The sequence below is a fragment of the Pteronotus mesoamericanus genome, unplaced genomic scaffold (assembly GCF_021234165.1).
Source record: "Pteronotus mesoamericanus isolate MK-2021 breed Mesoamerican mustached bat unplaced genomic scaffold, CSHL_Meso_final scaffold_31, whole genome shotgun sequence".
Taxonomy (NCBI): Eukaryota; Metazoa; Chordata; class Mammalia; order Chiroptera; family Mormoopidae; genus Pteronotus; species Pteronotus mesoamericanus.
In genome coordinates, this window is record NW_026555312.1 from 7,009,925 (window position 1) to 7,024,553 (window position 14,629).

Sequence of the window (14,629 nt, forward strand, 5' to 3'; positions counted from 1 at the left end):
AAATAGGAAAGGAGGAAGTAAAGCTATCATTGTTTGCAGATGACATGATAGTATACATAGAAAACCCTGTAGACTCTACCAAAAAACTCCTCAACCTAATAAGTGAATTTGGCAAAGCAGCAGGATACAAGTCAATATTCAGAAATCAAAGGCATTTTTGTACACCAGCAATGAAATAGAAGAAGAAGAAATCAGAAAAGAAATACAATTTGATATAGCAACAAGAAAAATAAAGTACCTAGGAATAAATTTAACCAAAGAGGTAAAAGACCTGTACGCAGAAAACTATACAATGTTGAAGAAAGAAATTAAGAAAAACACAAATAAATGGAAGCATATACCGTGCTCATGGATTGGAAGAATTAATATACTCAAAATGTCCATACTACCCAAAGCAATTTATAGATTCAATGCAATCCCTATTAAGATACCAATGACGTATTTCACAGAAATAGAACAGACATTTCAAAAATTTATATGGAACCATATACGATCCCGAATAGCCACAGCAATTTTGAGAAAGAAAAACAAAGTAGGAGGAATCACAATATCGGACATCAAACTCTACTACAAAGCCACTATACTCAAAACAATCTGGTACTGGCACAAGAACAGACCCATAGACCAGTGGAACAGAATAGAAAGCCCAGCAATAAGCCCAGGTCTCTATGGGCATCTAATATTTGACAAAGGGGGCAGAAGCATAAAATCGAGCAATCATAGCCTCTTCAACAAATGGTGTTGGGAGAGTTGGACGGCTACATGCAAAAAATTGAAATTGGATCATCAGCTGACACCATACACAAAAATAAACTCAAGATGGATAAAAGACTTCAATATAAGTTGCAACACCATCAAAGTCCTAGAGGAGAACATTGGCAGGAAACTCTCAGATATCCCATGCAGCAATTCTTTCATTGATATGTCTCCTAAAGCAAGGGACATAAAGGAAAGAGTAAACAAGTGGGACCTCATTAAAATAAGAAGCTTCTGCATGGCTAAAGAAAACATCCGCAAAAATGAAAAGGGAGCCAACCGTATGGGAAAATATATTTGCTAATGATACATCAGATAGAGGTTTGAGCGCCAAGATATATAAACAACTCACTTGACTCCACTCCAAGAAGACAAACGATCCAATCAAAAAATGGGCAAAGGACCTGGGCAGATGCTTTTCCAAGGAAGAGATACAGAGGGTCCAGAGACATCTGAAAGGACGCTCGCCATCACTAGCCATCAGAGAAATGCAGATCAAAATCACCATGAGGTACCACCTCACACTGGTCAGAATGGCCATCATAAATAGATCAACAAACAACAGGTGCTGGCGAGGCTGTGGAGAAAAGGGAACACTAGTACACTGTTGGTGGGAATGCAGACTGGTGCAGCCATTCCTTTTGTGGAAAGCAGTGTGGAATTTCCTCAAAAAGTTGAAAATGGAACTGCCTTTTGATCCAGCGATTCCCGTGCTGGGACTATACCCTAAGAATCCCAAAACGCCAATTCATAAGAACCTATGCACCCCAATGTTCATAGCAGCACAATTTACAATAGCCACGTGTTGGAAGCAACCTAAATGCCCATCAGTAGATGATTGGATAAAAAAATTATGGTACATTTACACAATGGAATACTACGCAGAAGAAAGGAAGAAAAGAACTACTACACTTCGCAACAGCATGGATGGAACTAGAGAGCATTATGCTAAGCGAAATAAGCCAGGGGGCGAAAGACAAATACCATATGATCTCACCTCTAAGTGGAACCTAACCAACAATACAAAGATGCAAGGAAAATAAGACCAGCAACACTGAAAGGAAAAGAAACCAACAGAGACAAGAGGGAAGGAGGGAGGGGGGTGGGGAAAAGGAAGGGAAGGGGAAAGTCAAGGAACATATAGCAAGGACTCATGGACAGAACCAAAGGGGAAGAGCTGAGGGAGGGAAAGAGGGAGAGAGGGAGCAAGGGAAAGTGGTGGGGAGAAGGCAGAGACAAATGTATTTGAAAAATAAATAAATTAATTAAAAAAAATAGAATGTTTCTGATCCCATGATGTTTGTCCCAGAGTAGGCTGAACAAAGCTCCTCCCTCCTATCTTTCCTATACACTGATCTAATCTACACAGAGTGCATGGACGTGGGCTTTTGGGCACAGGCAGCTCTGTAGCCATGCAGCCTTCTCGTGTCTGTTGAAAAGCCTTTTCTCTGCGAAAAGCTAGGCTTGTGGTAGGCACGCATATTACTGCCCGTTATTCTCTTCACTGCTGTTTTCCCAACTCCTACCTAGCACAGTGCCTGGCACAGTAGGCGTCCATGTATAGGATGCCACCAGGCTTCCCTTCAGTCCCCCCGAATCTCTCCACTGCTTTCAGGCCTCTGCCCGGGGCTGGAGCAAAGCTCAGGGCCCCAGGCGAACGCCAGGCCCAGTTCAGGAACCCTGCTCCCCAGCGATTGCAGTTGCTATGGGAACGGCGGGAACTAACAACTCGGGTCCCAGCTGGGTAAGCGGGGCCTTTGGAGGCGACGGCAGCGGCAGGAGCAGCGTGAGCGACGCCCGGCGCCTCGGAGGTCACCGCAGAGCTGCGAAACTCCGGCCCCAGCCGGCGCTCTTCCCCCACAGGCCCCACTGCGTCGGTAGGGATCCCCCACAGCCCTGCCGCTGCTCGCGTGCGCCCGCCGCCCGCCCTGCTCCGAAGATGCCGATGGAAGCTTCGTCGTGGGGCGCCGGCTTCGGGGAGGGGTGGCGGGTCCTGGACGCTCTCGTCCCCTCTGTCAGTGCAACTTCCGCATTCATTTTTCCGCAAAGAATGATCTGGTCAATTCCAGCGGTAATCTTAATTGCTTTAATTTGAGAGCAAGCAGGAGATTGAGAGGTGAGGGAGTAAGGAGAACATAGATAATTAAGCTGTTTGCAAAGAATAACGCGAACACGATGTGAGAAATTGACTTTCAACTTCTTTACAACGTGAGTCCCCACCTCTCCCTCCTGCGCCCACGCGGCTGCTGTCCCAGGTGGTCGCACCTGGGCTCTGCCGGGCGCGTGAGAGCAGGTGCGGCGCTCACGGCGGACGCTGATTGGCTGTGGGGCCCGTGAAGTACTAGACGGTGCTCCCTGAGCGCTACCGCCCGTGGGGTCTCCGCGGGGCGCACCCTGGCCGCTTGGCCGTTGCTCGCTTTGACCCTGGTTTGTCTGTGTCCTGTCCTTTCAGCCCGTGACCCGGAGTGCGCTGCCAGGCCGGGGGCAGCGGGACCCCCTGGGCGCCAGCCGGCGGCGTCGGCGAGAGGATGAGCGGCACCCGCGCCCGGGCCAGCCACCGCGCCCAGCCGGTGGTCAAGAGCGTGCTGGTGTACCGCAACGGGGACCCTTTCTTCGCGGGGCGCCGCGTCGTCATTCACGAGAAGAAGGTGTCCAGCTTTGACATCTTTCTGAAAGAGGTGACGGGCGGCGTGCAGGCGCCCTTTGGGGCCGTCAGGAATCTCTACACCCCGCGGACCGGGCATCGCATCCGTAAGCTAGACCAGATCCAGAGCGGGGGCAACTACGTGGCTGGGGGCCCGGAAGCCTTCAAGAAACTCAAGTGAGTCCGTCTGTCCCGCCGCCCACCATTTCTGGGTGCTTGAAGGTGTGCGGATGGCGCCAGGAAAGGATTGCCACCCCCTTTTTCATCCAAACTGCAGCAGGTCCAGGGGCAGTGACCGCTCGGGTTGGTGGCGCTCAAAGATCCTGCTGCAGTTGGGGTTAGAGGTTGCAGGCGTGATGGAGAAGGAACTTCACTTGGATCACAGGAGGAACAATCTTAAAGCTCCTGTGTAAGGAACAGGAATCGTTTTTTTTTTTTTAAGTGGCCAAACTGATACTTTAGCGTTTTGTTGTTTTTTGTCTCCCCCCGCCCCCCTTTTTTGCTTGGAACCTGTCTTTTTAGTTAGAATTATTTGTAAGTATTGAATACTATATAATCACCAGAGGAGAAAATTTTTCTCTGCACCCCCCGCCCCCCGTTTAAATTCCTTCAACCTTTCATTCCAGGTAGAACTGACCACGCCCCACTGTGCCCATCCTCCCACCACCTGCTTGTTTATGCTCTTGGCATAATGCTTGGAAAAGTTGATTGGCTTATTGTATTTGTGCACGTGTCTTTCTCTAAGTAACTGATGGCTAGACCCTCCAGGACAGATGTCATTATTGCTGCTCATCCCCAGTTGCTGTCAAGGAGTTCGCTCAGTGAGTTACAGAATTTTGTTTAGGTCTGTGAAGGGTACTAAGATGAACAAGACAAGAGTCCTTGTCGTTCTTTAGGAGTTTACAATCTAACAGGAGAAACTACATGCACACCAATAATTTTAATGTAGAGCACAACGGAATAAGTACAATTAGAAAAACGAAGTTATGTGGGAGTTCAGAGTTGGGAGAAGTTATTTCTGGTGTGGGTGGGTATTGAATGACAGGTAAAATGTAATATTCCTTAGGTTATTTTCTTTTTTACAACTTTATGGAGATACAGTTCATGTAACATAAACCTCATCCATTTCAGTGGGTCTTAGCATATTTACAGAGTTGTGCATCTGTCACGACAAACTAATGTAACATTTCCATCACTGCAAAAAGAAACCTGGTGCCTCCTTACTTCGCCTTCTCCCCATCCTCTGGTAACAATAATCTACTTGTGTCTCTGTGAATTTGTCTCTTCTGGATGTTTCATATAAATGGATCCATATAATTTGTGGCCTTTTGTGTTTCTGGATTCTTTCACCTCACATAATGTTTCCAGGGCTCATCCATGTTGTAGGATGTATCAGTACTTCATTTTTTTAAAAAAAATCATTAAATAGTATTCCAGGGTATGGATATGCCACATTTTATATATCTATTAATCAGTTGATAGATATTTGGATTGTTTCACTTTTGGCTCTTATAAATATTGCTGCTTTGAACAATCATGAATAAATGATGCTGCTAAGTTTTCATTTATTTCAGGTATATACCTAACAGGGGAATGGCTGGATCGTATGGAAACTCTATATTCCATAGTTTTTAATATAACATTTGAATTAAAATTCAGCTTGGGCTTCAAGATAGCAAAAAAAAAAAATCTTTACCATAAACTCTGGGCTTGTGAATTCTGATTTTAACTGTATAGAAATGATACCCTGAGTTATCATTAAAGTTGTCTAATGTCATCCTTCCTTTCCTAAGTTTGTTTAAATTGAGTTCTAGGTATTCTACTTTTGTTAAGCCAGACATTCTTTTTAGGGAAGGTGAGGGATACATTTGGATTTAGTTTTCCCTTCCCTGAAACCTCCTTTGGTATTATTTATCTAACTTCTTAGAAAAGAGCTAAATGAAAAGTGTGCTTCAAAGAAACTTAAAACTTATAACTGAAAATCTGGAGACTTGAGACTGAGCAGTTTGTTAGCTCCTTGGGCAAGTCTCTTGACTCAGATCGTCAATATCCTAATACAGAAAAGGAACATAATTACTTCTGCTTCACAGGGTTGTGATAAAAATAAATGATATGGATAGGAACGTGTTTTGTAAACACCATAATGTTACATAAATGTAAAGGAACTATGTCCAGTTCCTTTTATCATATACTTCATTTTCATTAAATAATTTTCATATAAAACAATGTTGTGGGAATGGAAATCTGCTTCAGAATCTACTAACAGCTCAACACTGTAGACTCATTTTAGTAATTCATATTCTCTTTTGTTTATTTGATACTACCAGCTCAAAAGGTTAAAAACAGGTACAGTTCCAAAACAAATAGAAGGTGCACTTCAAAATCACTTTTTACATATAAGAGATTTGCATGGTTATTTTTGCTTTTCTTACATAAGTGTGCACGCACACACACACACACAGACACACAAACTGAGCTTGTTATAACAGTGTCCATGGTTTGTTCTCCATGCTGACAGATGAATGGTTTATTTGTGTTAAAGTAGTAATATCTATGGTTATACTGATGGGAGCCAAGAAGATTTAAATGCTTAATATATTTGAAGCTTAGTAGTTGTAAGTTTACATAACAAATGAATCACCTGGCAGAAAAAAAAAGTAAAAAAGATATCAAGGGCAATTCATGCCATTTAGAGCCTAAATGATACTGGGGAAGAGAACAGAGGCGGAAAAATATTTTTAAATGAAAACGATCAACTTGTTTCTTCAATTTCTTTTACTCAGATATTTTTCTAATATTTTTATAACTATATGAAACTTCAGGTAGCTATTTAACCTTTGTTTAATAGCAGAGAATTCTAGGGATTTGTTATTTTTCCTGTGCATTTTTGGAATTTGACTCTGCTAGGTTAATCTTGTGGATCTGAGATCACTTTCCTGCACATGAGAGAATTCTTTTTTTTAAAATGTCAGAAACTGGTCTCTTCAGATGTGCAAATGAGCCATTTATTGCTAAACAGAGGAGTATTTGCACTGTCTTATGTAAATACTGTTATCTGAGAGAAATATATGATAATTTCCAGAGGTAAGGATTAACTAAAGTGTTCTGTCCAAAAAAGCAAACAACAATAATGAAACATAGCTAAAATTAATTCTAATATAGCCTTTTTTTGGCAACTCAGCAATTATGATAGTTGAGGTAGAGAATCTACTTATCTATCTTTCTATCTAAGGTTATAAATTAAATGCTAGGTTTTTACTTATTTTTATATTAAAGCATTTATTTAGCACCTTCTATGCATGAAGCACAGTGAAACCAGATCACAGTGATGGGCTTATAACCTGAAGTCGACACAGGTATAAAATTTTCAGATTGTGCTTATGCTATAGCTAAAGAATGATCACTAGTTAATATCTGCAGCAAATTGTAATAGAATAATAGGGGTCTCCAAAGGTTAACTAGTCCACCCATCTGTCTGTCAGTTGAGCAAATTACTAAACTATCCCACATGGCTGAGTATCTCTGTATCATTAAAGTGCTCTTATAGGGAAAAAGATATCCCAGCCTTTTACAGTTGTTATTCTAATGCATGCTCTCTGTACATTTTTAAAACCTAAAGTCTGTGATTAATGGATCTGTGGTTAATGGATTAATATATAAAATGTGTGATATTATTTAATATTAATATTTAATATTAATATTAGTATTCAATATTAATATATTAAAGTGTGTGATTAATGGATATATATCTCCCCCATATATGTATGGTAAATAACTAGCCATTTTGAGGGAAAATGTTCTCCAATAGAAGTGTGTGGTTCTAAGACTTCAGTTACATTGAAGTTTAGAGTAGACATGTGTCAGCTCTGGTTGGTGATGCTGAAAGCATTTTCTACTATGATTGCTTTTAATTAGTAGCAATTGATTTTTGCTTTAGGCTTAAGTATTTCCTGTGGCTTATTTAAGTGTTTCCTATGGTAATAATTTTTAAAAACAAACTTATACAACTGACTCAAATGCAATAAAAGAAACCCCCCTTTTTTTCCTCCACAGTTACTTGGACATAGGAGAAATCAAGAAAAAACCTATGGAAGCTGTTAATACGGAGGTAAAACAAATAATATTTTGAAGGTTGAGTAAATAACAGTGCCATGTTTTGTGTTTTTTATGCTGTGTTTAGAGATTTAGATGGCATTCTCATCATAACAGATGAGTTGACTAATGTTTATAAATGGGGCAATATATGTCTTCAAGCAACAACACTGTAAATGAAGAGACTGAGTAGGTATCCTAAACATGTAGGTTAGGCACAGTATGTTATTATTTTTCTGTTCTCTAGGTACATGTTCTTTGGTTGAAATCCACAGAAATTTTCCCTGCTAAGTGGGAAGAGACCCTGAGCATCTTACACAAATCTTTACCAAAACTACACACTTGTCCTCAGGTGCTTCTGAGAGTCCTGTGTCTGAAGTAGCCACGGGCACCCTGACTGCCCAAGGCTTCCGAAGGACCCTGTTGGACTTCTCATGATGTTGGGAAAACACCTCCATGTTAACTTGCATTAAAGTTCACTTATGCGTAATCACCAAAACTTGCATGAAGATTGGAAATGAGTTTCATGAAAGAGAGAACAGGAGTATTCAGAACACCACTTTCTATATATATCATCTGAATTCCTAGTGGAATTTTCAGATATTCTGTAGGAGGTGTTCTTTAGTTTGTGGATGAAAAAGAAATTAAAACAAAGTTAAAGCAACAGCCTTAAATGCTGCAGTGAGACAGAGAAAATTGTAGTTAAACCCAGGCTGAGACTTCGTTCACTAGTCCAATCTTCCCTTTTTCCTATTTTGACCCTGCATGAACAAGTGCTTCCAAACGGTGTGCTCTGCCAGGGAAGAAATGGCTGATAGAAGGAGATTTTTCTCATTTGTAGTGAAGAACCCCAGGGAGACTCCTCAACTCTTGCCATTCCTCTTGCACTGTGTTTATACTCAACAGGACCAAATAAGTCTCTCTAGAAAAAAAACAAACTATGTAAGCAGAAATTCTAATAGTGCAGTATCTGAAGAATGTGAGGTTAATTTCATTATTCAAATAATTTGTAGAAAGAGGTGCTAATTCCAGACATTGTTTAAAATAATTAACATTCTCATGTTAGGATTTCAATGTATGTAAAACTGCTTATTAGTAAAAGTGATGAGCTTCTGAGCTTAAAGTAGACAAAGGTAAATGTTTTTTTATGTTGTGTTTATGTTACAGCTAAAGAATGAGTACTTGTTAATATCTGTATCAAGTAGTGAAGAAAAGGACAGATTAGTGAATTAGTTCTGGATATAATTTTGTTTGAAGGATACACACTGTTTGAAGTAGGTTACCTTGCATGAAATTGGTGACTGAACCCGAATTTCTGCAATAGGATTTGAGATATGTGACTTCTCCAAAAATGTGAGCAGGTATTTATTCTGGATTACAGTATCTTTGATGAAGAAACTGTGCCTGGCAAAGTGCAACAGGGGTGCAATAAATTTTTCAAATATACTTTTTTAGAAAAGATTATGTTTAACAATGGAAGCACTCACAAAGACGCTGTTTAATTTTCTAAGTGTTTTTCCATTTTGGGATAGTAAATATTGTTTTCTCTTTACTTTGGGCCTATGCATGAGCCACACAGACAAGCTCCTGATTTATGAATATAAACCTTATGGTGAAAAACCCACCCTTTATCTCCAGCTAGAAGGCTGTATCTCTTCCCCTTTATTTCTTCTGGTAATTCCCTCCCCCTCTCCTTTCCTCTTACTGAACAGACACTGCTGTAGCCTTCCATTTCTTCTCAGCCCTTCCCCGTAAAACCTTCCAAAGGAGAATAAAAGGAAGAAGTAGAAGAAATTTGGGAATGTAAAGGAAATGGGAGGAGGGGGTGATAAACTGGCGGCCCCTGTGCTTTAGCACCCCTTCCCCTCTGTGATCCCCACGCCCCCACCTGCTTCCCGGAGCCCTCCACCCTGCTGCTGTCTCCCCAAACTTTCTCCCCAGGCTACACAGGCAGTGTGTTCACTCCCCTCACTTTGCCTTCGCAGTCTGGGTGTTCAGCACAGAGACTCTCCTCCCCAAGTCCACACCGTGGACACACTCAAAGCCTGCTTGAACGACGAGAACCTCGGTTTTCGTTGCCAGAAAGGGAGTGTTTGCGTCCCAAAGGGAACTCTGAATGCATTTCCTCATAGAGATATCACTTTAACTCTTGGTTCCACAGTATTATTACTGTTGTTTTAGGTAGAGCACAAAATAAAAAGGCTTTTGTGGGCTTCTCTGAGAACCTAACTATTGTGTGTGTAATTCTCACTGTGGAGAAATACCTCTTCCTTTTCCACAATTTTTTACAAACCAAATTTTAGAACTCAGTAAGTTTTTTAGTTAGAGGAATATCTACTGTATTTTGCCATGTATAATGCACACCCATGTTTTAGAACTAATTCCATTGTGTAATGTAAATCAGTACTTTGCATGGAATTAATACTGTACATGGGGATTAGTACTACCCATCCTATTTTTCCCTCAAAAATTTGGGCAAAAATTGTGCATTATACATGGCAAAATACTGTATGTTAAAAATTTCAAAACATGCTTGGTCAACACTGGACTTCCACAAAAATTATAGATTCTATTTTTTGAAAAATTAAGATGGTAATTTTCTTTCAACATTTGTGTCTACTGAGAAAAGATTGCATACTTCATTGAATACTGTGGATGGCCACTATTATTTGGAGTAAGTAACATGTTTTCCTCCCTATCACAGGGAAGGATTCACAGAAGTACTTTTGAAGGGTTTAGAGTTGCTTCAGTGCAACAGTAGCCAAAATAATGTTTATTCAAAGGTGTTTCAGTATAAAGTGTGAGAAAAATTAATTATCAAAATTGGAGGCATTTCTCTCAAATCTGTGGTAGTTTCATACTGTTAGAATTTTCAGTGCCAGGGATGTGAAGTAAAAACCACCATGCCAGTGGACATGATTCAGTTATCCTAACTGCTTACAGCATATTAATTTTAATTATTCCTAGAACATGTTACTGTAGAAAGGCCTTGACAGTTGATTGGGGTTCCATAGAACATGCGGCATTGGGTCCCAGCCACTGTGGCTAAGTTTTCAGATGTGACAGGTAATGCAGCCAGTAAAGACTGGGAGTTAACAGCATTCCTTCCCTCCTTCAGAGCACCCTCACCCAAGTGCATACTGCATTCTGGTTGCTGTTCAGATAGTTAATAATTTAGACATGATGGTATTCCACTTGCTGACTGTAGGTCACGGTAACTAGAATGTGCATGTCACCGTGACATGTGAAGATCTTTTTGTGGTTCCTGTCATTGCTTGTCTGTTCCATGAAGCTCATCTTTGAAGAGACACTAAATAGACAACCCAGTCCTCTTCCTCTTCCTCCTTGTGAGTGGATCATTAGGACAGAAAAAGACAGGACTCTAATGGGCTTCTTCTGCTAACCCAGAAGAAGCACATGGTCTTATTTGGCCAGCACTTCTGGCAGCAGCAGGAAAGGGAAGGGTGGATAAAAAGAGGGAGAAGAAAAAGAAGGCAGGAATAAGAAAAATGAAAGATGATTCTGTGTGGTTCGCTCCAGCTCCAAATGCAGACAGCACTGTATGCTCAGAGCAGCCTTCCCTTGCCTCTCCCCACACAGGGCTTGCTGCTGCTGATATTCAGATGGAGAGATTTCCGAGAGACCTCCGAACTCTCGCCTCTGCTCCTCAGTCACTTTGTATAGCTGGATTTTCATCTTACTGCTTCCCCTGCATCACTGGTGGTTTTAAAGGAAATGGTTTTCTCAGCTGACTTTGGTAGCTCATCCCCTCTGTACGTCTTCCCAGTCCTCTCTTTGCCTCCTTACCCTTTTCTCAGCCCAATTTCAGATCTTATTCTCTGCTTCTGTGCTCCAAGTTACTCTCAGCTTCCCTCTTGCCTCTCCAGCAGAAGCAGTTTCAGGAGGCCTCTGTCCTCATGGAAGCCTCTGATCTGAATATGGGGCACCTCCCTCACCAGCCTGGGCTGTGCTCTTACCTTTTTGTTTGAGCGTGATTTTTGCCTTCTTTCTTCTTTTTTTTCTACTTTATCTGCTTTGCTCCTATGTGACTGAGGCCTGCCGGTACTGCTTAGCACAATAGGCAGAGCAGTAGGAGCAAAAATGAACAAGACATGCATAACATCTCACCTCCAGGAATGTGTATAATCTTGATAAAAAGAGATGCATGAACATCTCTGGTACCACATAATAAGTGACTCAGTTGAGGAGGGCTTCAATTCAGTTTGCATTGAGCTTTTACTTGAAGTGTTTTGACTTTATCACGTTGCAACAAAGCCATTTGTGAACTCTTGAAATGGAAGCTTCCTTCTTTTTAAAATTATTATTATTATTATTATTATTTAATCCTTACCCAAGGGTATGTACATTGATTTGAGAGAGAGGGAGAGAGAGAGAGAGGGAGAGAGACATCAATGTGAGAAAGAAATATCAGTTTACCTTCCATATGCTCCCCAACCCAGAATCGAACTCGCAACCTAGGTATGTGTCCTGAGCAGGAATTGAACCCACAACCTTTTTGGGACATGGAACGATGCTCCAGTCAACCAAACCACCCAGCCAGGGCTAAGATTCCTTCTTTTTTGACCTAGAGTTGTAGATCCTGCCAGTCATCACTGGCCCCATGTCTCATCGTGTAATGAATTCTTCAGATTATGATATTCTTATGTAGTTATTGAGAGCAAAATCTGTTTTATTGTGTGAGGAGCCTTGGTGCACATTTTATACAGAAGGGATCAGCAGACAGCTTGGCTCCAAAGCACTTACAATGTGTCAGGAGCTGTGCCAGGCAGCAGGCATGAAATAAATCCTTTACTGTGTTTGTTTTTTTAGAAGCTAGGGAGAAGACAGGGAAACAAACCAACTATTATTATTTATCACAGCTATGATATATTACAACTATTATGGGGCACATATGCTGGGCTAGAGGATTGAGAAGGTGCAAATTGGATTAGGGATGTGTGTCAGCCAGTTTTAAAATGGTTTTAAATATAACAATCTTTTTTTTTTGCTTATTATATTATTTGAACTTTTATTTCAAGAATATGTATTACTCGTATAATTAACATGCCATATAGAAAAATTAGGAAATACAGAAAGAGGAAAATAGAAATAAAAAAAGAAAATCTACATAACAGAATCTTTTAATTTTTGCCTGTTTCTTTCAAAGTTTTGAGAATGTTCCTTTCTACAGCTTGATTAAAGGGGATTATTTAATACTTCTATGTGTGAATGAGTCAAAGCCTATCTCTGACAAAAAGTGAAAATTGACTTGGAAGGAAAGAGGCAAAGGCCGCCTTGCCGTTTGTCAGGCTTGGACAGTACACACAGAGCAAGCCCGCTGCAGAGTTAGCAGAGAACAGTGCTTCTCCCACAGTCATGCCGCAGCTGTAAAAGGCCAGGAGGGCCCCCTGTTGAAGTGATTCTTGCTTCCTCACTGCTGTCATTCCCAGACCTGCTTTGCTGTAACCATATTTTCTGGGGATCTTTAATTACTAAACTGCCCTCACTTCACAACAACCCCTAATTAAACCCTGTTTCTCCTCATCTCACCTCAAAATTTGTAATCAGTCCAGAACTGATCTCTGCTTCCCCTTCACTCTTCAGCATCCTTTGATGAGAACCCAAACCTAACTGAAGGTGAGCCCCTCCTCTCTCTTCCCAGCATCACTCTGTGGTTTCTCCCAGTGCCATCTCTTGCTGTACCACGTCAGCAAATCTGATCTGCTTGGACTGCAGGTTTCTTCCTGTTCCTGGTAGTCTTTAGGTGATCAGGCATTAACGTATGCATCAAAACTGCCTGTTAGGTTGTAAGTCTCCAGGAGGTCTGCTAATTCTATACAGTCCTAGCATGAATAGCTTGGAATCATTTTAATTCTCTAGTTTTGAATGTTCCTTATCATGCAGTTAAGGAAGACATCTGTTTGCCTTGTGCATGGCTGATTATTCTGAATTTAATATAAGAGTGAGATGTCTCAAGTAACTCAAAAGTTGTCATGGCCACTACCTGTTTAGATTTTATTTCAGGGATAAAATTCTTTGTAGTTAAACCTTTATGTGATACATTTATTGTCACATTAGTATAATTTGGAGCTATATTAAATGACTGCTGTTCACTCAACAAGGATTTATTGTGTATCTGTCATTCCAGCATGGTGCTTATCACTTGGGAACCAAACAATGTGGCCCTGATCTCATGGAGGTTATTATACTCATTAGTCTTCCTTGCCTGCTATGCTTCGATTTTAACTCTACCAGTATTGATCTTTGTTGCAGAACTTGGTGTAAAGTAGACTTCTTTGATTCAAGAGCTATATTTTGAGGGCTAGATAAAGAATTTTTGAACTTTATTATTAATAATGGGTTAGGGAATTATTGGACTAACATTTGAGGAGTAACAAACACTTAATTTCTAGAAAATTATTTCCGTTTTTGTGGAGTTATAAACATCTAAAGTAACTGTAACCTGAATTAATAGCTGGGGATATCCATCTCCTTATGATCAGGATAAAATTAGCTTAAACCTACATTACTTAGCCTTTGGAATGCCCAACATTTCCCCCAAGATTTCTGTGAATTCTTGAAGGGATTGTTATCTCATGCTCACCTCTTATGAACTTCTGTTTCCAAAGTATTAGCTGAGTTTATGGGTTATCTTGTTCCCCTACAGGTTCTATCTGTTTAAGACCCCACCAACTCAGAGGTAAAATCTTTCCATTGATGTCCACACAAGTACCCTATTCATATAAGTTTGTATGTGGTAGAATTTAACAATGGTTTGTCAAAATGGAGTAGATTTTGTTGTTAGGTTGTATAGAAGTGTCAACAACTCAAAACTAGAGTTCAGAAACCTCAAAACTTTCTCTTTCCTGAAAAGTTTGTGGGAGTGCGGGTTGTACTTTGGGTTGGTTACTCCAGTGAATGTCTATACGGTTCTGAGTATCATTATTAAAACTTCACATTTCAGTTTAATCATTAGGCATAATCTCTAATGAAACATACGATGAGATATGCTACTTCAAGGCTTTTGGTTGGGAAAGGGATTCTAGACATTAAATTGAGTGTTAATTATTAACCTTATTATAGAAAGGCATGGGGCTGTGTGGTTTAACTCACTAATCTTTAGCCTGGGAATTCTGG

The 14,629-nt window shown here is 40.6% G+C and overlaps 1 protein-coding gene across 1 annotated transcript in view; it reads left to right on the top strand.

The window, feature by feature from the left end:
- Window positions 1–3,284: 3,284 nt before the first annotated feature.
- The window catches only part of DCDC2 (doublecortin domain containing 2), a 163,012-nt gene continuing 151,667 nt past the window's right edge, over window positions 3,285–14,629 (top strand). Inside the window, exons 1-2 of the mRNA XM_054592062.1 lie at window positions 3,285–3,577; window positions 7,454–7,508. Coding sequence (XP_054448037.1) covers window positions 3,285–3,577; window positions 7,454–7,508 — 348 coding nt within the window. The remainder of the gene's footprint in view (window positions 3,578–7,453; window positions 7,509–14,629) is intronic.